Source organism: Macrobrachium rosenbergii, chromosome 14 (assembly GCF_040412425.1).
Source record: "Macrobrachium rosenbergii isolate ZJJX-2024 chromosome 14, ASM4041242v1, whole genome shotgun sequence".
NCBI classification, from domain to species: domain Eukaryota; kingdom Metazoa; phylum Arthropoda; class Malacostraca; order Decapoda; family Palaemonidae; genus Macrobrachium; species Macrobrachium rosenbergii.
Window position 1 is genome coordinate 13217821 of NC_089754.1, and position 22708 is coordinate 13240528.

Sequence of the window (22708 nt, forward strand, 5' to 3'; positions counted from 1 at the left end):
AGAGTATACAGTCGACCCCCCATATTCGCAGGAAATACAGACCACAACCACCCACAAATACCTAAAATCTGCAAATACTTAAAATCCCCTCTAAAAATGCTTATAAATGTCTGTCTTGAAAGTTCAAATGCCAAATGTATACTTAAAATATCATCCTACATAAAATATACCTTAAACTATTATCCTATTACTGTAAGCGTTAATCTTTGAAATGATATTATTAATATCATTTCAAAGTCATCTTAAACATTTTTCCCGTAAAAATATCTACGTATGTACTTCTAACCCTTCCAGCGAATAATAGAGAGAGAGAGAGAGAGAGAGAGCGAGAGTTGCTTACATCAGTTAAACAACTAAAAATGTCAATAATACAGTATACGTATATTGTGTATATCTTTCTATCAACCACTCTCCCTTTCTATCTATCTATCTATACATCTCTCACCTTTGGCAGAGAGAGAGAGAGAGAGAGAGAGAGAGAGAGAGAGAGAGAGAGAGAGAGAGAGAGAGCACTGAGTGGACAACATATATTTGACCAAGAGTGGGCAACACTTTCTACCCTTCTCGGTCAATATATCAAGATATTTGACATATCTGATAGGTTACACCCTCCCCTCTCACTCCAAAGCTTTCGGACAAGACTGGAAAAAATTAGGGAAAAATTTATAGAACTAAAATCTTACTAATTCACTACATATTTTATTTAATGAATTGATATTTTTCTGTGTTTACATTAATATTAATATTTTAAAATCAGTAAATCATTTATCATACAAAACAAATAAACATACATATTACATATGCATAAAAATTCTCTCATCTCAGTGAGAGAGAGAGAGAGAGAGAGAGAGAGAGAGAGAGAGAGAGAGAGAGAGAGAGAGAGAGAGAGAGAGAGAGAGAGATTATTGCTTTTATTATTTAATTTTATTATTTAACCTTATTAACCCTTAAACGCCGAGCCTCTATTTACAAAAGTGTTTGCCGTATGCTGGTGGGGTTTGAGAGTTAGCGCCGAAGCGGAAAGAAAGTTTTTCTAAAAATCACAGCACGCTTAGTTTTAAGATTAACAGTTCATTTTTGGCTCCTTTTTTTTCTCATTGCCTGAAGTTTAGTATGCAACCATCAGAAATGAAAAAATATCATTATCATATATAAATATTGGAATATATGACAGCATGAAAAAAATTTCATATATAATTGTATAAAAATTGCGCTGTGAGCAAAACGGTTAAAGCTAATGAGTTACTTTTTTTTTGTTGTATTGTACACTACATTGCGATGATTTTGGTATATAACAAATTGTAAAACTATCAAAGCAACACAGAGAAAATATTATCACAAAATGATGCATGAATTCGTAATGCACAGACGTAAAAAGTTTTTTCAAAAATTCACCATAAATAGAAATACTGTACTAGACTTCCTAGTTGTTGCAAAATGACGGAATATAATTGAATATTACTAGAATGTAAGAGTTTTAGCTTACAATTGCAGTTTTCGACCATTTCGGTCGAGTTAAAGTTGACTGAAGGTCGAATTTTTTTCTATTTATCGTGAATTATATGAAAATATTTCAAAACTGATAAAAGGTACAACCATGAATTATTTTTTGTTGCATTCTACATGAAATTGCAAGTATAAAACTTTATGTAATGGCTAATAGAAAATGGTGCAAAAATTACGACAAAGTGACTAAAGAAATTTGAGATTTTCAGCAGTTACTAAAAAAGTTTTTTCAAAATTCACCATAAATTGAAATATTGTGCTAGAGACTTTTAGTTTGTTGCAAAATGAAGGTAAATGATTGAATATTACTAGAATGTAATTTTAGATTACCATTGCATTTTCTACCATTTCGGTCGAGTCAAATTTGACCAAAGGTTGCAATTTTGGCACTTATCGTGATTTATATGAAAATATTTCAAAACTGATGAAAGCTACAACCATGAGTTATTTTTTGTTGTATTCTACATGAAATTGTGCACATTTTCATATATAAAACTTTAGGTAACAGCTAATAGAAAACGGTGTAAAATTACAACAAAGTGACTATAGAAATTCTGAGATTTTCAGCAGAGTTAGTGCACCGGGCGTAAGGAAAAAGTTTTTTCAAAAATTCACCATAAATCAAAATATTGTGCTAGAGACTTCTTGTTTGTTGCAAAATGAAGGTAAATGATTGAATATTACTAGAATGTAAGATTTTTGGCTTACAATTGCATTTTTCTACCATTTCAGTCAAGTCAAAGTTGACTGAAGGTTGAAATTTTGGCACTTACCATGATTTATATGAAAATATTTCAAAACTGATAAAAGCTACAACCATGAGTTATTTTTTGTTGTATTCTACATGAAATTGTGCACATTTTCACATATAAAACTTTATGTAATGGCTAATAGAAATTGGTGCAAAACTTATGACGAAGTGACTAAAGAATTTCTGAGATTTTCAGCAGAGTTAGTGCACCCGGGCGTAAGGAAAAAGTTTTTTTCAAAAATTCACCATAAATCGAAATATTGTGCTAGAGACTTCTCGTTTGTTGCAAAATGAAGGTAAATGATTGAATATTACTAGAATGTAAGAATTTTAGCTTACAATTGCATTTTTCGACCATTTTAGTCGAGTCAAAGTTGGCCGAAGGTTGAAATTTTGGCACTTATTGTGATTTATATGAAAATATGTCAAAACTGATAAAAGCTACAACCATGAGTTATTTTTGTTGTATTCTACAAATTGCAACATATAAAACTTTATGTAACAGCTAATAGAAAACGGTGCAAAAATTACGACAAGTGACTAAAGAATTTCTGAGATTTTCAGCAGAGTTAGCTGATGCTTTCTTATGGAAGAAGAAAGAAATTTGCACTTTGGGTCACGCTTGTAAACAAAACAACAGCATGATCTGTGAACTCCCAGCATCCCCCAAGGTGCGTGATTTAAAATTTTTCACAAACGAGGCCTATAAGTATTTTTCTGCGAATATTTAAAAAAACTTTTTGTAGTCAATGTATTTTACGTCCACTTGGCACCTGACAGACAACTTTTGTCGACATAAAATATGTCCAGTCGGCGTTAAAGGGTTAAACTTAATATTTATTTGAAAATTAGTGCAGTACTGTAAACCATTATTTTATCATGAAATGTATATGTAGGTACAGTACAGTATTTAGTCACAAAAATATGAAAATACAGAATATTGCTCTACAAAAAATCCTCAAACAGGCAAGTTTCCCGCAAATAATTTATAGATAAGTTCCACAGAAAAATCCACGAATAGGTGGGTCCGCAAATCATGAATCTGCGAATAGCAGGGGTCGACTGTATGTCATAATTTAGCTACGTCATGAACTGACTGGTCTCAATGAAATACACAGTGAAGTCAGTAAATGAGCAGGACAAAAGAGACAACTTCACTCTTTTTAGCTCAAAGCTATGAGTCTCAATTTTGGTTTGCCCTAATAAGACTTATTTATACCAACTAGAAACTGATTTGCAAGGTACTCTTATGTGACCACTATCAAAACAAATTAAGCACTTTGATATGCTCCAAGTCTAGTAACTATTACTGCCGTTGTCTCATGTTTAGCCCTGCCATAAGAAAGAGTACTACGTACTATTCATTAAAAAGAATCAAAAGAGAAAAATAGTTTAAATATGTGACAAGATGGTATGCTGATGCAGTAACAGTACTTACCTTAACACATACAATATAAAGAAAACTAACTTCATTTTGAGGAAGGTTAGTATTTCAGTCATAAAGAACAAAAGAGGAAATGTGTAAAATGTCTTGTGGTGTGCCAAATAACAGGATAAGTAACAAAATGTGGAATGATTATCAAATGCAAAAGTTCCTATGATATATTGAAAAAGTTACTACTGACCTTGGCATCTTCCGAAGAGCTAGACAATTTTTTCAACTGTTCAGGAACAGGTGAGGAAAGAGCAGCAGCCTGTGAAAAAACAGGTCCTGAAGCACTTGTATCTAACATTGCTAGAGGGGGAGGTGGTGACATTGGACCATGGAAGCCTCCTCTTGATGCTCCCATACCTGCAGTGGCTCCATCAGCTCCAGCTTCATTTTTTTCTGTACTCCATAACTCACTATGTTCAGGCTCTTGGAACGATACCTGAGTGAGAAAGGTTTCATTGTTTCAGACATTATTTCACAAGTGGATATTCCATTCCTATAATAATACAGTACAATACTTAAAATATGTATGTGATATCAATATTAAACATACAATATATGTCACAAGCAATATAATCATAAACAATAACAATGGAGACTGTAAGAATCAATATTCAACAGCACTAATAGATTTTTAATATTTCAACCAAAATAACGTTTAAAACTTAAAATATATTAATGCCAAAAAGGTATATAAAAAGCATATTCAGAGGATTTAAAACTTCATCACTCTCACAAATCATCAATTTCAATACTATAAAAAAAATCTTACCATTCTCACAAGCCTAAACTTTCAATATTAGTCATTCTGCTACACCGTACTGTACTTCAAATAGGGAACTAAGGAAGGCAATAAAGTAGCTAAAAGTGAATACAAAGAGAAATGTAAGTTGTAAGCTCAAAGCCCAATACCTGTATATTATAATTCCTGGTAGTAGTGGTGGCAATTTTTCTGCCTAACTGGTAAACTACATAAAGGAATTAAAAATCCTTGAATAAAGTGCTAAAAATCTTGGAAAAAGTATTGTATACCATATGGTATAACTTCCATTGTTCTTAGCTTAACACTGCATAACTTGAAGACTTTGCGGTAATTCATTTACATTCAAAAAAATATTTCCATCTGAAGTTGCTGTTCATCATCATAACTGGTATCACTGTTAGGGTTAGTCCTAAACATACAATGGTTTATTTTCCCAACCAAAGAAATACGTTGTTAAGTATTAAGAATTACTTTTTTATTTGTGCAACTACATCTCAATTACCCTCCACCTCAGAAATTTGCATCTTCCATTTTTCATGTATTTTTTTACTTTTTTTCTATAATCCTTGTTTACTTCATTTTTTCAGTTTTCTTGTCTTAATTCATTTATATCCATTTCTTCATCCTTCTTTTTTTCCCCCTCACTTTCAACACTGCATGCACCAGTCTTTGCTGTTTTAGGTGCACTTCCCCTTATATAGTAGTGCAATTCTTTTCTTAAATGTCACCTTGACCATTGATCATAAAATAAATCTACATTTTTTCCTGAAATTAATAAAAAGTGTGTTTAGCAACAGTAATCTTTGGCACTGGTAGAATCTTAGTACTGTACTGTTTCTCCCAACTGGTTTCTCTTGCTAAAGCTGTATTTTCATCTCACATCCTTCCAACCAACTCTGTTGGTTCCTAACAGTACTGTATATCCTTTGATTATGGCACTTAAATCAGTACATTAATAACCTCCACCAATTTTTTTTTAAATCAAACTTCCCCAAAAATTCTTGTTTTTTCATATCACATCTATCTTACAATATTGGACCAGTACAATTAGTCCTTTTATCCTTTCATGCTGCTTTTCTATTAGAATTCATGTTTCTGTGTCTCACTGCCAACTGTCGTGGTTCCAGTTCCTTCACATGACATTTCCTGTTTTCTCTTCTAAGACTTATTCTTACATATCTTTATACAACAAATGTTTACATTCCTTCTTGCCCGCACTTCCACCACTTTCTTCTTGGTACTGGAGCCATTTAACTTAAGAGACCTCATTTCTTATATCTTAGCTAGTAGATTTTTACAAGTTATATCATGCCCCTACAAAGCAGCTTAATCCACCCAACATGGGATGGCTGTTGATGGTTCATGACCACTTTTGAGTATGCAACCTAAATGCCTGGGAATTATGAAGAAGAAAATGTGTGGTATAATTAGTGTTCTCAGATGTGCAGGAAAGAAAGAGAATATGTAGACAATACATTAGATTATTCCAGAGTATTTCTGTTCAACCATATGTTGCCTCAGGAAGGGATAGACTTTGAGTGATCCATCATCCTCGAGTTTGTTGGTAAGCCAATGACTAGGGGTAAATCGATGTGAGAGTGTGAAAGTTACCAAATGAGATCTTATAAGTATTTTGTAAACACAAACCAACTGCTCACAATGATCTTCCCTCTCCTCAGCCAGGGTGAAAATGTATAAAGCTGACTGTGACACATGAAAGTCATCAAGGACTGAAAGAATTAGTTAAGTATACCTTAGTTTTACTAGACCACTGAGCTGATTAACAACTCTCCTAGGGCTGGCCCGAAGGATTAGGCTTATTTTAACTAAACTTATTTTACCCCATCTTTTTTTGCAACATACAGTAAGAAATGCCATAATACAAAGTAAGAAAACTGGTTTTGACATAGGAAAAACCTATTTTTGGTAACCGTTGTGAGTCCTCAAAGGAGTTACACTCTCATGGTCCTCCCAGGTTTCCATAAGACAGACAACCAATCTCAAAGATTTTTCTTTTAGTTGGTCTCAGCCACATTAGTGCTAGTTGGCACAGTGATAGAATATAAAGGAGTCAGGACAGGAGGGCTCTATCTCCTGCCCTGCAATGATTACCTTGGTCTTACTAGCGCAGATATGACAACAGAGCATATGTTGGTTATCTTCCTCATTACAAGCCAGGTCTGTACATGATAAATGTTTGCCTCAGTCCCAAACATTTTTGTCAAGGAAAGTGAGTGGGTTTGAGGACTCACAACAGCTACCAAAAATAAGTTTTTAGTATGTCAAAACCTGTTTTTTGATAGCGTAGCCACTGTTTGTCCTTAGATGAGCTTACAAAAGGAACTGAACTTGACAAAATGGTTTATAGCTCTAATAAATACATCTCAACCTAGATAAATTTTTAGTCAGAAGTATAGTCACTGGTTATCAACCATTTTCTTTATTCTGGATACTCAGAGTTTGGCAATAAAAACAGGAAACAACACAAGAACCTATATATGTATTATTATTTATGGTTCTAAGGTGACTTACCTAATTATGCTGGGTCTGGCAGAAGGATTAATGCACCTTCCCTGGCAATACCTCAGTATGACCACTACTCTCATGGCAACAAGTTTCAGGAGGGGTCTGATTTCTGATAAAACTCCTTTAGAGGAGGGGGAAGGTGAGACTGTCTTTACCCTAACCCACTGAAAATCATACAGTGTCCCCTGGGAAGGACTTCCATTGGATATGATGCTGTAGAAGACAACCCCAACTATGCAAGTCCTAGTGGATTCCACCTCTTCCCTTTCCTGTAATACACAATCCAGGAGTTGATTTTCCTTTTCCCTGGTAGAAGCCTCTTGTCTGCTTTGAAAGGGGGGCTGACGCTATTGTTGTCCTTTCTTCTGTTGCTGGAGGTGTCCTTTAGTAGTGGGTTCTGATTCATACCAAGCTTTCTTAGGCTAAGGAAGAGGAAACTCTCAAAGTACTGTTTCCCAGATTCCCATTTTTCAAAAACAGCATATATTACACAATTCTGTTGTCAGGCTCATTCAATGAGTTGTGTGACAACAGACTCTTTAAAAAAAGGGTCCCAATAGATGAGGGAAGAATGCAATAAGGAGGTTACATTGGGGAGTGAAATGTTGGAGCCCACCAATGTTCCTCTCAAGCCTTACTGCAAAACTCCAGAAAGTCATAGAGTGCTCCCCATAGGGTCCAAATAGGTGTTTTGGCTACTGCATAGAACACTGTCCTGAAAGACTCTGGAAGCTCTTTAATAGCTACTTCCAGCATAGTAGTATAAGTTGTAACATTGAGGAGGCGGGCAGCCATGTCCAATAGGAGCTTTTTCCTCCCATAAAGGAGGACAAGTGTTGCCCATTCCTTTGTAGCACTATCAGATACTGGGATGGTGGATACAAATGGCTTTATTTCTGCCACAGACTCTTACTCCCCAGTCATCACAAAATTCTGAAATTCTGTCTTCATAAGACTGATTGTTTCAAAAATGAAGAGACAAAAGGCTGATAACTCCCAGGGAGGTTATTGGTTCTGTAAAATTGTTGTTACACTATATTGTCCATTAAACTAGAGAATGGTGGCTTCTATGGCTTTCAATGCTATATTAATAGGCAGGATAACTGTCTCTTTCAATGAAGAAGGGACCAAACGCCATTCAGAATTGGGAAAGGCCGCTCTGCCCAAAAGTCTACATCAACCTCAATCAGTTTTCCTTTCATTAATGAGGTATTTTCCATCTGGTGAAACAATGCACATTGAGGTGTCTCACCAAGGGTTATCAGTATCAATCTCAGGGGCAGATACTGGTGCCTACACTACATTCTGATTTGAGGTTTAATGTCCAACCTGGTCTTATTATTGTTACCCATCGGAGCTCTGGGAGTGAGTAGGCTGTCTCTTATTACCCATTCTGAATTCAACAGGAATCTAGGCAACTAATTCAACTTCTTTTTGGGCTTGGGTTCTTTATTGCCCTGTTCCCATGACCTAAGTTTTTTGGCAAAAAAACAATCTCTCCCTGAGCAGACTGTGCAGCCTCTTTCCTCTAGTTTAAAGGATATAACTTTTTATACATCTCACCCAATCCCATATCCAGGACAGATTTGAATTCCTCTTGGGAATCATGGATAGCATCTCTGATATGCTGATGTTCAATAGCAAGGTCATCCTTGATACTCTTCATGATTTCCTCCCAGAATTCTGAAAGTACTGCAAGCAAAGTTTTCCCATCAGGGAAGCCTGTATGATCTGACTGAGCAAAGGCAGTCATATCATCACTGCCTGGCAGTGTAGAAAAGTACAGCAAGCAGAATTTTCTTATTAGGGAAGCCTTAATGGACTGGTTGAGCCAAGGCATTCACATCATCACTGCCTGGCAGTACAGAAGTCCAGGATAAATCACTACCCCCTAGAAGGTACAGACATTTCAGATTGGTTGGGTGGACCCTGATACATGTTTGCTGCATAGGAAAGGCAAGATTCTCATCTGAAGTATCTCTTCTCATGTAAAACAGAAGACTGCTAGATTTTCTGGATTCAGAAAGGAAATTTTAGTGGCTGAATCCACTTCAAGTTTGGTATCAGTGAACTCTCTCCCAAGGAAAGACTTTCATTTACATTGGAGGAGCTGAAGTGGTAGTTCCTGGAATCAGCTGCATTTGAAGTATTGGCCCAAATGTGGATTGTGCTTGGAGAGGGAAGGAAACACACTGCCATAATTCTTCCGTACTCCTACTGAAACCTTTAACAGCTTAAAAATGAGCTCTTTCATCATTTAAACTTGCTACCAGGAGCACATTGCATATTTCACTCACGTCCTGCAACCAACCAAATTCTTCTTTATTCCTTCAGGGCCTGGCTCATGGCAGGTAGTTGTGAGTTATTTCAACAGGAAAAACTAGGCTACCTATATTGCTGTATAGGCAAATACTTCAAATTAAAACAGGCCAACATGGCCATGCCAATCATGTTTTGCAACATGTTTCAAAACTTTTCGGACAACAATCACTCAAAAAACTGTTTTTTCCTTTAAACAGTGCAACATACCTGTATTTACAAAACTTTTCTTAATACAATCTACAATGCTTATAATATTTTCATCTCCTAATGCGACATCTGGACATAGGCTAAGACTGTTATAAGTTGAACTAACTCAGTAACATCAACAAATACTTTTGTAAAGTTTGCTTGTGCATTACTTTAATCAAATTTTGAATGACTAATCAGTATATTGTGAACTAGTAAACTTAATATAAAATATACTGAACTAGACTAACAGATTTCATATATTTTGTATATAGAATATATATATATATATATATATATATATATATATATATATATATATATATATATATATATATATATATATATATATATATATATATATATATATATATATATATATATAATATATATATATATATATATATATATATATTATATATATATATATATATATATATATACATCATTTTTCTACATATCTATCTAACTATTTTCATGTTTCCATAACCCTAGAAATTTGGGGCCTTTCTATTAAACCATGTTGAAACTGCATGTTTATCCAAAGATTCAAACCGACTCCTCTTATGTTCCTTGAGTTTTGGGAACAGGAAAAATCTGAAGGAGCAGGATCAGGACTATAAGGAGGATGTGGAAGAGTTTCCACCTAAATTTCCGTAGGACTTCTCTGCAACCCCTGATGAATGCTGGAGCATTATCATGATGGAACAAAATAATTTTTTTTTAGCATTTCTTTCAAAACACCTGTTAGTTCTTATTGTTTTTTGTCCTTCATCAATCAAAATTTTGATGCCTCTTCTGAATTAACTGAATATATAACCTCTTGCCATTGCTTTTTGTATTTCTTATATTGATTATTGGTGATTGTTTTTGTCCTAAGTTTCTAAAGAAAAACTTAAAAATTAAAACTGCAAGAAAAGTTCAACATTAATTTAGTTATTGTTAAACAAACCAAGATTTTCAGTTAAAAGAAAATGAGAACTACCATGCTCATCTGGAGAATGTCTTCATCCTCATCACAAAAGATGACTCTTTCATTTTTTGCAGAAATCACTGGCCCCTGGATTATAAACAACTTTTAGATGGAGAAGAATCTCCATAAACCCTAACCTCTATTCTTTGTGTTTCTCAAAATGATTTTCCATGGGTTCAAAGTGTTTCTTGGCAGATGTTAACACCACGGTAGAATACTGAGGTAACAAGTCTATATGATCACTACATCACAGATAATTGTTTAATAATCATTCATCTTTTTCCTGGTCTCATGTAGCCTGTTACAAATGGTTTGAGCAGCAAACTTGAAGGGATTTTTTTATTTCTTATTATCTAAGTTTCTAAAGATTTAATGTTCTCTTAATTTATTAGCAACACCAGTTGTCAGGGAGTTAGGCTTGAGCTCCTTCAGTGATCATTGCAAACGATGACTCTCACAGAAACCATCGGCCCCTGGATTATATTGTAACGCAAACCCCTAACCTCTATTCTTTGTGTTTCTTGGCAGGAATATGATGAAATAATATCTTGGTCTCATGTAGCCTGTTACGAATGGTTTGAGCAGCAACTTCAGTTGATCATCCGATGATGATCCTTAACAGTAATGCAACATTGGGGTCATCCTCCACTTTTTACAATGAATTTATCATATTTCCTCGTTCTCTCTGTTGTTGTATCCCTCTATATGTGGTTGTTTTATTTACTTTAAGCTGCCAAGCAATATCTACAATAGAGACATTAGTCTTATGCAAGCTAATGATTGTGGTGCGGCTGAGTCTGTTGCCCATCTTATTGGTGCAAGTGACGAGACAGTTTAATTTAACTTTTCTGCCCGAATGTGGAGTCATACGATAATATACGATGTTATGAGATTTTTTCTTTTTTGTTTTTGACAACAATAATGGTTAGATTCTTTCTTTCTTTATTTATATATAATTTCATTGATGATTATTCAATATTATTTTATTAGTCAATAAGCTTTTATCTGGATTTGAAATATAGTTTCTTCTTTGACTCTTTTGCCCAATCATCTGATGTGAAATTTTTCAAAATGTTTTGTCATTTTTCGTAATATGAATTTTTCACTCATCATTCTTTTTTATATTGTTAACTGTATGATTAATAACCAAAATCAAATAAGAAAATTACATTTCCTTGTAAATTTCAAAAGAACAAATTACTGTTAGGTGAACGAAAACTTCTGGAACATGTTGCAAAACATTTTTGAGTGACTGTACATATTCATAATATGATGTACAGTAGTGTGATCAATGGATCTCCATAATATACAGTAGTAATGTATTAAACTATTAATTCACAATTATTACAATAACACTGCCTTAAAGGATTTACTCACAAATGCTGCTTAACTCAATTAAGACAAAACTAAATGGATATCCATACTATTGATGTCTACACATTTCATAACCTTTTGTTACCCAGTCTATTCATCTACTCCTAAGCACCAGGTAAAGGTTGTGTAGCCTATAAGCTACATTAGTTGGTATATAATTTTAAAATAAATAATTATTGGAATTATCATACCAAAAATATATAAAATCAATATCTCTTTAAGATTCTGAACTGTTTGGCAAAGCCCATCATTATGAAGAAGTACTTTTTATATTCTCTTAAGAAAAAGACAAGCATTACAACAATTTTTTTAACACTTGTGATGTCACTACAGGAGGAATAATACCAGCTGGAAGTAGATCAGCATGAATGTATTTCCTTTAAAACTTGAAAAGAAACCCTATACTTAAGGATAACTGGGAAACTGACTATATCACAAAATCCATCTAGTTTGATTATAGAATACTACAAAGGAAATACTGACCTTTGCTAAACAGCAAGGCTCATTAGACAAGCACGAGTGGGAACTACATTCACGTCTGTTTTGTAAACAAGAAATTACACTAACCTGATTTACCATTTTGGTAACCTCAAATAATCTATCAGTTAAAAAGCCATTGAATAAAGAGTTTCAATACCAAAATTATATAATATTATTACCTTAATGCTAGTTATCACTTTGACAAAAAAAAAGCACAGCAATTACAGGTACTGCCTAGCCTAGCGTTCTGTTCCCAACTTCTTGCCTGGCAAGAGGACTACTGGCTCCCAATTTTAACAAATAAAAGCTTGTCCATTAAAATTTTAAGAAATTAAAACTTTTCACTGGGTCTTAAAACTAAGCACTTAGCTTGAGTGTTGACATGTTGATCAACAAATGCATAGTTGAAAACTACTGCTGGAGCAACACCTGGGGATTAGTGTAATGGAAGATAACGACATAGAAATGTTGTCACATCTGTGCAAGTAAAACCAAGAAAGAACAAGGTAATCGTTGTAGGACAGGCAACAGAGCCCTCCTGTCCTGAGTCCTTTATATTCTATCACTGTGCCAACTAGCACTATTCTGCAGTGACAAACTACCATAAGAGAATTCTTTGAGATTGGTTGGTCTGTCTTATGGAGCCCTAAGGGGACCAAGAGAGTGTAACTCCTTTGAGGATGAACAGAGGCTATGCTATCAAAAATATTTAGTGGAAGTAACATATTTCCTATCAGATGGTCTTACATACTAGGACATCCAATTGCTTAACTTTCAGTACTTCAAGAGGAACATGCTACCATCAATCAGATCGTATGAATGAATATATCGAACTTCTTCCCATTTAGGTAGATGTTACCTCAAGCAAAGCAATGGTTTGTATCTTTATACAAATGCATGAAAATTTTTTGAATAACAGATTCTATATTCTGTGGAATACAAACCACTGCTGACACTAGATCTCTTCTACCCTCCTCAAATCAAAGGGGTTTCCCAATATATTTGATTTAACAGTGCTTTTTATGTACCACAGTAATGAGTCTAGTTATACAATGGTTTGTATCCTACTGAAAACAATTTTCTAATAATAATTTTGTAATTTGTTCGTAGTTATAAAACCTGCAAGTTCATATGTTATTTACACAAACTATGTCAATAACTATACACTAGCAGAAAAGATCATTTTATCAAAATCTATATGTGTGGTAAGTGCATGTGGCAGGGAAATATGAGATTCCTTGAGCTTTAAAATTAACCCAATACCTGTTCCCAAGTCCAGGTCTGCATGCATTTGGTACTGCTTTCCATCTTTAGAGTGCGTGATACTTAATTTTTCTTGCATTTTAGATAATGCTGTTATTTCCTATATATTTTTCATAAAACAGTTTATACTTTTCTTTATATTTCATTCATATGATAACAGTATCTGGAATAGACATAGTAACGTATCCAGTTTATTCTCTTAAATGCATTAGCAAGTGTCCTCCGCAGGTTTAATACTGAATTTCACTATAGCTACCTTTTTTACATGCTGTATACAGTGTCCTACACTGTACTTTCTGTATGTGCATTATTGTAATGTGTTTATTAAGAAATAATGAATGGCCAAGTTCAGCAGCTGCTGAATGATAACACAAATTAAATGCTGATGGAGGATGTAGACTTATGTATAGCATTATTTGCATGTTACTTATTTTATAAACTGGAGACAGTTTTGAACATCTATAGATTTAGTAAATTCAGTTGCTAAGCATCTAAAAACCATGCCCCCTTAGTGCACTGAGAATATTTACTGTTCAAATCTATAAGATGCCTACAAAGTTTCCTCATCTATAAACCTCTATATGATGAAAAATGCTAACAATATACTATATGAACATTACCCCTATATGAGCACTATTTATTCTATGGAAAATAAATAACAGTAAAACAGGAACAAATATAGCAAGTTAATCAAAAGCAAGAAAAATGACATAGGGCTCTCTAGCTAATGAAAGACTGAAAAATTTTGCAAATTTTCACATACCATTTTGACCCTGTTAATATATATGGTGAATTAAGTACTTTGTACTGTACTGATAGTCTCATGAATAAGACTAACATTACATAGTTCTGAAGACTTATATGGTTAGTACTGTATATTCACAAAAAACTTCAACTAAGCAAATTCATTTTCTTGGGTGACACTTAAAAGTTGAGGACTACATATTACTGCAAGTGAAAATGACATTAATTTCAGTTGCCCTCCACTACTAACTTTAAAAACAGAATCTTTTTGGAATTTCTAGATATATTTAGGGATTTATAAATACTTAGGTCAAAGCTTTAGCCATGAAAGGGAGTTTAGTTGTCTGCATTACAATACAAAAACATTTTAAAGTGGGTGTCCAGCATTTATGTGAGAAGAAATAAAGCAAAACAAACATGATTTTTAAAAACAAAAAAGCATATGGAAAAGAAGCATGATAGCAATAATGAAGAATAAACTTTTTAACATTTAAAAGCCCATAGCCCACAACCTACCATCTACCGTCTATTATAGAATGCAATTTTGTAACTGCATGTATCAAGCAGGGCATATTTATAAATTCTTGCATCTAAGAAGCCCAGTTTGTTTCAATGCCTAAAAAGCACAACACTAGTATTCTATTTTGAAAGAGCACCTGCAATTCATCTGCACTAACATTTGGTTCCCCTTAGGACTATTAAAACATGTCTTATTAAACACACTAGTGCGGTAAGCCCTTACCAGTTTCTCTTGATTAGTAAAGTTCTGACACAATATAAAATTCCTAATGGGGACTAAAGAAAGCAGATAATTTGCAAATGGTGAAAGATTTCAATCAAAATAGAAGCAAAGCAGTGAAAATGCTTCACTGCAATGTACCTTGTTGTTGCTGTTGGTGTTGGCAGAACGTCTCTGTGGGACAGAGTATGTATCTCCTCCCACTTGGTAGTGTCCAGCACCTATAGGTCCTCCAACAGCAGGTCCCCCCATGCCCCCCAAATTACCCATGCCCATGTGGGACATAGTTGACAATGGTACTCCAGGACTCACTGGCACAGCAGAGGTCACTGGAATACCTGATACCATGGACATAGCTGCAGTCATAGGAATCCCAGTAGGTAATGTCATACCTGGGGTCATTGGTATACCTGTCATGCCAGGCATCATGCCAAACATGTTTAAGCCAAGGGCACTCTGAGGACCATAGTCTTGCGATGCCAAACCTAGTCGCTGAAGAAGACATTTGAAGTTCAGTCGTCCAAACGGATATTAGACAGAGAAAGGAGCATACAGAGACAACCAAGAAAACTAAAATTTAGTACAGTAAAGAGCAATACATTCTTAAAGAGAAAGAGAAAAGAAGGACTCAGAACACTAAAATTTGATTTTAATCATGCAGATCAACCTTAACTTTACATTTTAAATACATGCATATAGATCTGTAAGAATTAGAGAAATTATAACTTAAAAGTCTGTGTTGTGCAAACAAGCATTTAAAAAATTTATAGTAGATTTATCATGCCATCAAAGCATACTTTAGCAGTTTCACTCAAGTCACATTTTAACTAAGATATTCATAAACTTATAAACAATACAAATGTTGCTTTAAAGCTGTCTTGATATTACTTTAAACTTTATAAACAGTCATAAGCATCCCATCACAATCATATTTCAATTATCCATCCACACTCCTAGCTTAACTATTATTAAACAAGCAAAACTTACTGGAACGGACTGACTGAGAAGCTGTTGCAAGGCTTGATTTTGAGCCATCAAATGTTGCTGTATTTGAAGGTTCTGAGCAACTGCAGACTGTATAAAAGCACGTTGCAAATTCTGCTGGTACATTATTATTTGATTAGGGTCAACATTTGCTTGCTGTGGCATTTGCATTCCAGGCATATTCAACCCTGTAAAAATGAGAAAACTGTAGTTTTACTTTGATAAAGGTTATAGATAGTTCTTTTCATCAATGTTCAAATTAATGCTGTCTTTTCTTTTAATTAGTTTGCAAAATTCAAAAATCAAAATACAGTAAAATGAACCTCTAAACAGATTTTTATATAACACCTAATCATCACACCTCCTTTAGAATCTGCCGAGTATGTCATGATTTTGTCTAATGATGATATCAATTACTGAATCAATTTAGTGCCTTCTACACAGTAGAATATAGATGTGCCAACACTATATTAATCAATGGCATACAGGCAGTCCCCGGTTTATGGCACGGGTTCCGTCCCTGGTGGTGAACTGGAAATTGCACTGACAGCGCTGTTACTGTGCCATAAGCACTGTAAGTCTGCATAATGTGTTACGGCACTGAAAAATTTGGGTTAAGGGCGCCGTGAGGCAAGAGCCATAAGTCCAGAACGACGTAACCCTGGGACTGCCTGTTCCCGGTTATCAGCAGGGGTTCCGTTCTGAGTGTGTGATGATAACCAAAAATCACTGATAACCGAAAATTGGCGATTTTCAAGGTTTATCGGCGCTGAAAGGTGTCGATTTTTAGTTATCGGCACCTCTGCTAGGTATGTATCAGTGCCAATACCCAATTATTGGCACCGATAAGCAGAAATCGGCAATTTTTGGCCAATTTTGGTGCCAAAAATTGCCAATTTTCATCGCTAGACAAGCCCCATAAAACTGGATCACCGTTAACCGAGCCCGCCGGGGGACTGCCTGTACAGTACAGTACTGTATAATGAAAACCTACCCATATCAATGACTGAAGCTGCATTACCCAATAACACTGTAATCATTCTTATCCTGATGTTATTCTCTTTTAACAAAACATCAAGAGCCAATGACAAAACTAACAGATCATTATTTCCTCTCCAAGGCAGATCTGTTTCATAAAAATCAAATTTTTCTGATGCAAATTTTGTTTCATAAAATATAAAGCATTTCATTACTGTGACTTTATTTACAGGACAGACCAAATTAAGTGATTAACTGTAGGTAATATTAAAGGATGTTTCTTCCATGGAAATGAGGAATACCCTGTATCCCTTTATTGGGGAATAATCCCATGTCACTTACTTCCCAGCCACACTAAGTATCACTCCAATCAGAGGGAAAGAAGAGGGGCATTGGCATCCTACAAGTTAATGTACATAAGAAATATGAAAATATCATAAATCTTATTTATATTTTCATACAAAAGTATAAAACAATCCCTTACTTGAACAAATATGAACCTTGGTAGGAAGATGAGTGAAGTACAAGGTAGGAACATCTGAAAAGATGAGCACCAACTGAATTGATCAAGTCAACCATTGCTCAGTGTGGACTATGTAAACTACTAATAGCATCAATCTTGGACATACTGAAGATAAAGATGGCAAGGTTAACCATGTTTTCAGATTGAGACCAATGAGTCAAGTTAAAATGAAGATTTGGATAACTTAAGAGTACAGCATACATTACATATATTGGAAGAAACTAAAGACAAAAGGAAAAATGGAAAAAAAGGCTGTCATGACAGGAAGGTAAAGAGCAAAGATCAGTTTACAGAATAAGTGGTATGGGACAATAAGGTGAACTGCTAATACAACAGATTCACACAATGGAATGAAAGATGATCCTCAATGGAAATGAGGATACAGTACAGTCAAGATGGATGGTAATGCTCAGTCAAGATGGTTGGGAATGTTCTTTTCTTAAAGCAACAGAATGGTATTACAGTACAAACTTTTCCAACTGGAAATAATGCATCTTATGATCAATGGGGCTGTAATGAGAAAATTTTGTTTCAAAATACACATACAACATGCAATCCATTTTAATCACAGTTTTATACACAGCAAAACTAGGATGCTATTGATTAAGTCTAGAGGAAACTTTTACAGTGTATGTATGATTTTCAGTATGGAGACCAAGTAGGGCAGTGCAGTATGAAACTGGCTTGTGAGGTAACCTAATATGTTTAAACCGTTACTGAACCACTTGCTTTGAAATTGGCAATATAAAATAAATCTCTGAAAGTAAATACATTGTGAGTAATCTGGCCAATGGGTCCAAGACCATTTGACAAATAATAAATCGAAACAATTCTATCCTAGCTTCTGACAGGGAACACAGGGTTTGCAATAAATTACAGTATCAAAAGTCTTTCCTGTTGTCTTCCTTGCATCTCCCAAAGAATGCAGCTTTAATGGCAATACTTAGAACTACATCAAAAACTACATTATATTACATGTATTAGAGAAAATTTTTAAAAATACAGCAAGAAAATATACTGCAAACCAAAAGTTTACTTGAAGATTTAATTAAACAATGAAAATATACAGCATTTACAAGAGTGACTTTAATATACAGTAATGTAACATCATTATTATTAGGTAGTTTAACTAGACCAATTTATCTTATTTATCTAATGCAATAAATATACTGATGCACTATTTTCTTGAACAATTACTGGATGAGAAACAGCAGAACAATTGCACAAGATACATACTTCAAAACAATTCAGCAAGTGAAGAGAAATCTCCTTCATGTACAATATCTCAATCACCAAAAAATGCTCCTTTGTTGTTGCAAGTGGCAATTCAGTTCATGGTTTATTACCCCTAAACAGTCTTAATGTGAGGAGTAAAATGACAGGTTTGTATTTGTATGAGCTTACTTCTGCTTAATAACAAAGAACTTATCATCTGTTCATGCAAAGGCAGAAATATGATGTAATCCATACTGGTTTGATAAGGGGGTCAGTTGATTCTTGCAAAGAAAATTTACCCTTCGGTAAGATTTGAATACAATATTATCTAACAAAGGAAAGGAAGAAACATTATGCAAAAACAGAAATCTCTGTGAAGTATAACTTACCACCTGAGGAGTAAAGAGGCACTGTATTTGTGGGCAAGAATGGGGGAGGAGAACTTGGAGTACCAGAAGCTGAGGTATTTGGAAAGAATCCAGCTGATGTGGTTGTTGGATGTGCAGCTGTTTCAACTTCAGCAGCACCCTGACCACCACCTTTTAGTGCATCAAGTAGCATGGACTCAGTAGTAAGTGCTACAAGGGATTCATTCAAATCAACTTCTTGCAAAACATTGAGTAGACTCTGGCGTCGGAATGATCCTTGACGTGTTCTGAAAAGTAGAGAAAAAGACAATAATATAGTTAATCTACATGAAATAGCCAGTTTTGTTAGCTAATTATCATTCATATCATTAACATTATTATTAATATTACTACTATATTATTTTTATTAATGGAATCCATACCCATTATAAAACAGTATTATAAATGCTATTACATTATTAACAAAGATTTTGGATATATTTTAATAAGAGAGACCTGCTAATTTCTTATAAAAATTCATCAGAACTTATATAAAAACCAACATTTCAAAATCACAACTATAACTCTACTAAATATCAAAACATCCTTCTTTCTCTCCCTAAACACATCTACAGTACTATTATAAATTTCTTCTGTACCACACATGTGAATTCAAAACCTCATTACTCACAAGAGAATCTTAATTGTCTTTTTTTCCTTGCTTTATTAAACAGTCTGTTTTATTTTCAAAGCACACTGTCCACAGAAATCCTTAATCTTGGTATTTTATACATATTTCATCAGTCAACATGTTTGGTCAGTAACAACTGTATTACTACTCTTAGTGAAACTGTAAAAAGGGCAACTCACTACTACTTAAAATTTATGCTCACAATACAGTAGAGGAATGAAAAAAAAATAACTTTTAAAAATTTAGCATTTACACAAATAATTTTGCCCTAAAATTAGAAATGAATCAATTTACTTTAATCATTTACTCAGTGACAAGGAGTTTCAGATTTCGGTCAGACATTGGACTGAGAAGAGATGTTGATTTCATGGTCTGCAGCCTTGATACAATGAAAATCTATATGTTGTTTACAGGTTACTTTAATGATTAGTTTTACTGCTATGGAGAAATTTCCATCTTTCTCTCCTTCATCAATCACAACTTTTCAACATCCTGTACAGTGTGATCATTATGAGGAAGGGAACCAATAAAACTATTAGATATCAATGACAATTTCATTCACATGAACAACTACTTATAGCTGATACAGCAAACTTTGTATTTTCTTTTATACAGTAAAGGTGTATCACATCATTACAGCTTCACATTAATGATTAATGTTCAGAAAACTTGTCAATCACTTCAATACAGCAAATATTGTATATACACTCATATACAGTAGCATTTCTAATTTTAATTAATGTAAACAGAAGAAAATTAATCCCTCTTATTCATAGAAATTAATTACTTAATTTTCCTGAAAAAAAAAATTTTTTTGTTTTGTATCCAAAAAATGTTGCTTTAAACCATAAGGGCTAAATCCATACAAATTCCTACCTTGCAAAGAGAACTGTGTCATCCAGATCAAGGTCATCTCCTTGACTAAACTTTTTACTTCCCCCTTTAATTGATGCAGCAAGTGAACGCGCATCAGATAGTTCATCCAGTTGGGCATTCAAGACTGGCATGAATAGATCATCCACAAACTGATCTACATCAGATGCCTGAGATGGTACACGTACCCGACGTACATGGGATGCTGCAAGGAAAGAAAACTGCTGTACAGCAATGTATGATTTCTTCATTTGTGTTAAAAGTTAACTTTTCACCTTTCTTTCCAGCTTCCTTAAATTTAATTTACAGTACTCTGATTTTTGCCTCACATTCTAAAACAGCTTTTTGGGCAAGCCTTATTGAGTCCATAATAAATAGAGAATGACATCTGAAAAATTGCTCAAATTATTTCATTTGTACAGGCAGTCCCCAGTTATTGGCCGGGGTTTCAGTCCCAATGGCGTGATGATAACCAAAAATAGCCGATAACTGGAAATCAACAAATATCGGTGCCAATAAGGGGATATCAGCATCGATAAGGGGATATCGGCACAGATAAGCAGGGATCAGCGCCTCTGTTAGGTGGGTATTGGCGGTGATGTTTGGATATCGGCACATATCAGTGCTGAAAATCCAATTATCATTGCCAAAACTCTAGTTATTGTCGTCACTAGACAACAGTAAACCCGGATCGCCAATAACCAGGGACTGCCTGTATAAGTATTTAATCTAAACATGGTATAAACCAGGTGGCTACAGATGGCATTGATTATAACCAGCATCAATTTAATTACTTACACACCAAGTTGTTTTCACAAGTTGTGTACACCACTAAGATATTCAGACAGAAAGGAACATAACTTCACTCCACAATCAACTGTTCTAACAACAGCTCTACCCCAAGTACAATATTGATGCTTATGTACAGCCTGTTCATGTTATTTTTATGTCATTAGATTTGTAAGTAAATCTGGTTTATAAAGGATATCAACTGTTTTAACAAGTTGGTCCCCTTATGAATGGGCTACATACATTTTATCAAAACCTATACTGAATGCACATGTACATGTTCATGTACGTTTGTACACTGATCTTGTACAAGTTTGTAATTCAGTGCTATGCACTGACTGTGCTTGTTTGTTATCTCTCTCTCTCTCTCTCTCTCTCTCTCTCTCTCTCTCTCTCTCTCTCTCTAGCATTTTTTATGTCTCGCAAGATGTTAAGAATGTATAAACCACATTAAAAAATGTAACAAACATTCTGGCAAACTATGTATGTACTGTGTGCACATTCTAACAGTTTATGCAATCTTTGTATGCAGTTGGAGTTGTGTGAGTTGTTAAGAAAACACATCTAGTACTGCACTTATTTGCTTACAAGTAAAGAATTAAAATAGATTCAAAATCAAAGAAAAGTCATCTAATGTCATGAATTTTTGTGCATATTACTGTAATGTCACAAAATATATGAATATACATAAGTGAAATATTTATACCATTACAAATACCTCAAAACTTTCCACATTTTTTTCAACACTGAGCCACTTCCAATATCTGGGAAGGACCCCAAAGAAAGAGAAATAAATGTTCACTGCCTCCTCATATCTGACAATCCTTTCATACATTCCAACCCCGGGATCTATAGATAGTCCTAGTTTTCTCCTAGTCTTTTGCAAACACCTTCCTACCGTCACTGTTTTGCTTATTCTGTGACTCATCTCTTTGACTCATTCTACCATCATTCATTATATTTACTCCAAAATACCAATTCCACTGTTGCACTCTTCATGTTGGGGTCCTTTTATCTTCAAAATCTCACTTTAGCTCAAATTTACTCTCCTCTTGCAATCACTTCCAAACTCTTACAGTAGTCTTAGTAGCTTCTCTGCACTACCCCTAATCAGTATTGTACCATGCATAAACACCTGCCATTCCACACTCTATTTACAGCCCATTCCCTCATCCAACAGCTTTGCACCTGCATCTCTGTCCTTTGTCTGGCTTCACCCATTACTTCATCCATCAAGACATTACACATC

The 22708-nt window shown here is 34.5% G+C and overlaps 1 protein-coding gene across 1 annotated transcript in view; it reads right to left on the reverse strand.

Moving 5' to 3' along the window:
• Myo10A (Myosin 10A) overlaps positions 1-22708 on the reverse strand; it is a 250021-nt gene that overhangs the window by 94640 nt on the left and 132673 nt on the right. Inside the window, 5 exon segments of the mRNA XM_067115921.1 lie at positions 3883-4128; positions 15201-15551; positions 16047-16231; positions 19149-19414; positions 20674-20875. Of these exon segments, the coding sequence (XP_066972022.1) occupies positions 3883-4128; positions 15201-15551; positions 16047-16231; positions 19149-19414; positions 20674-20875 (1250 nt within the window).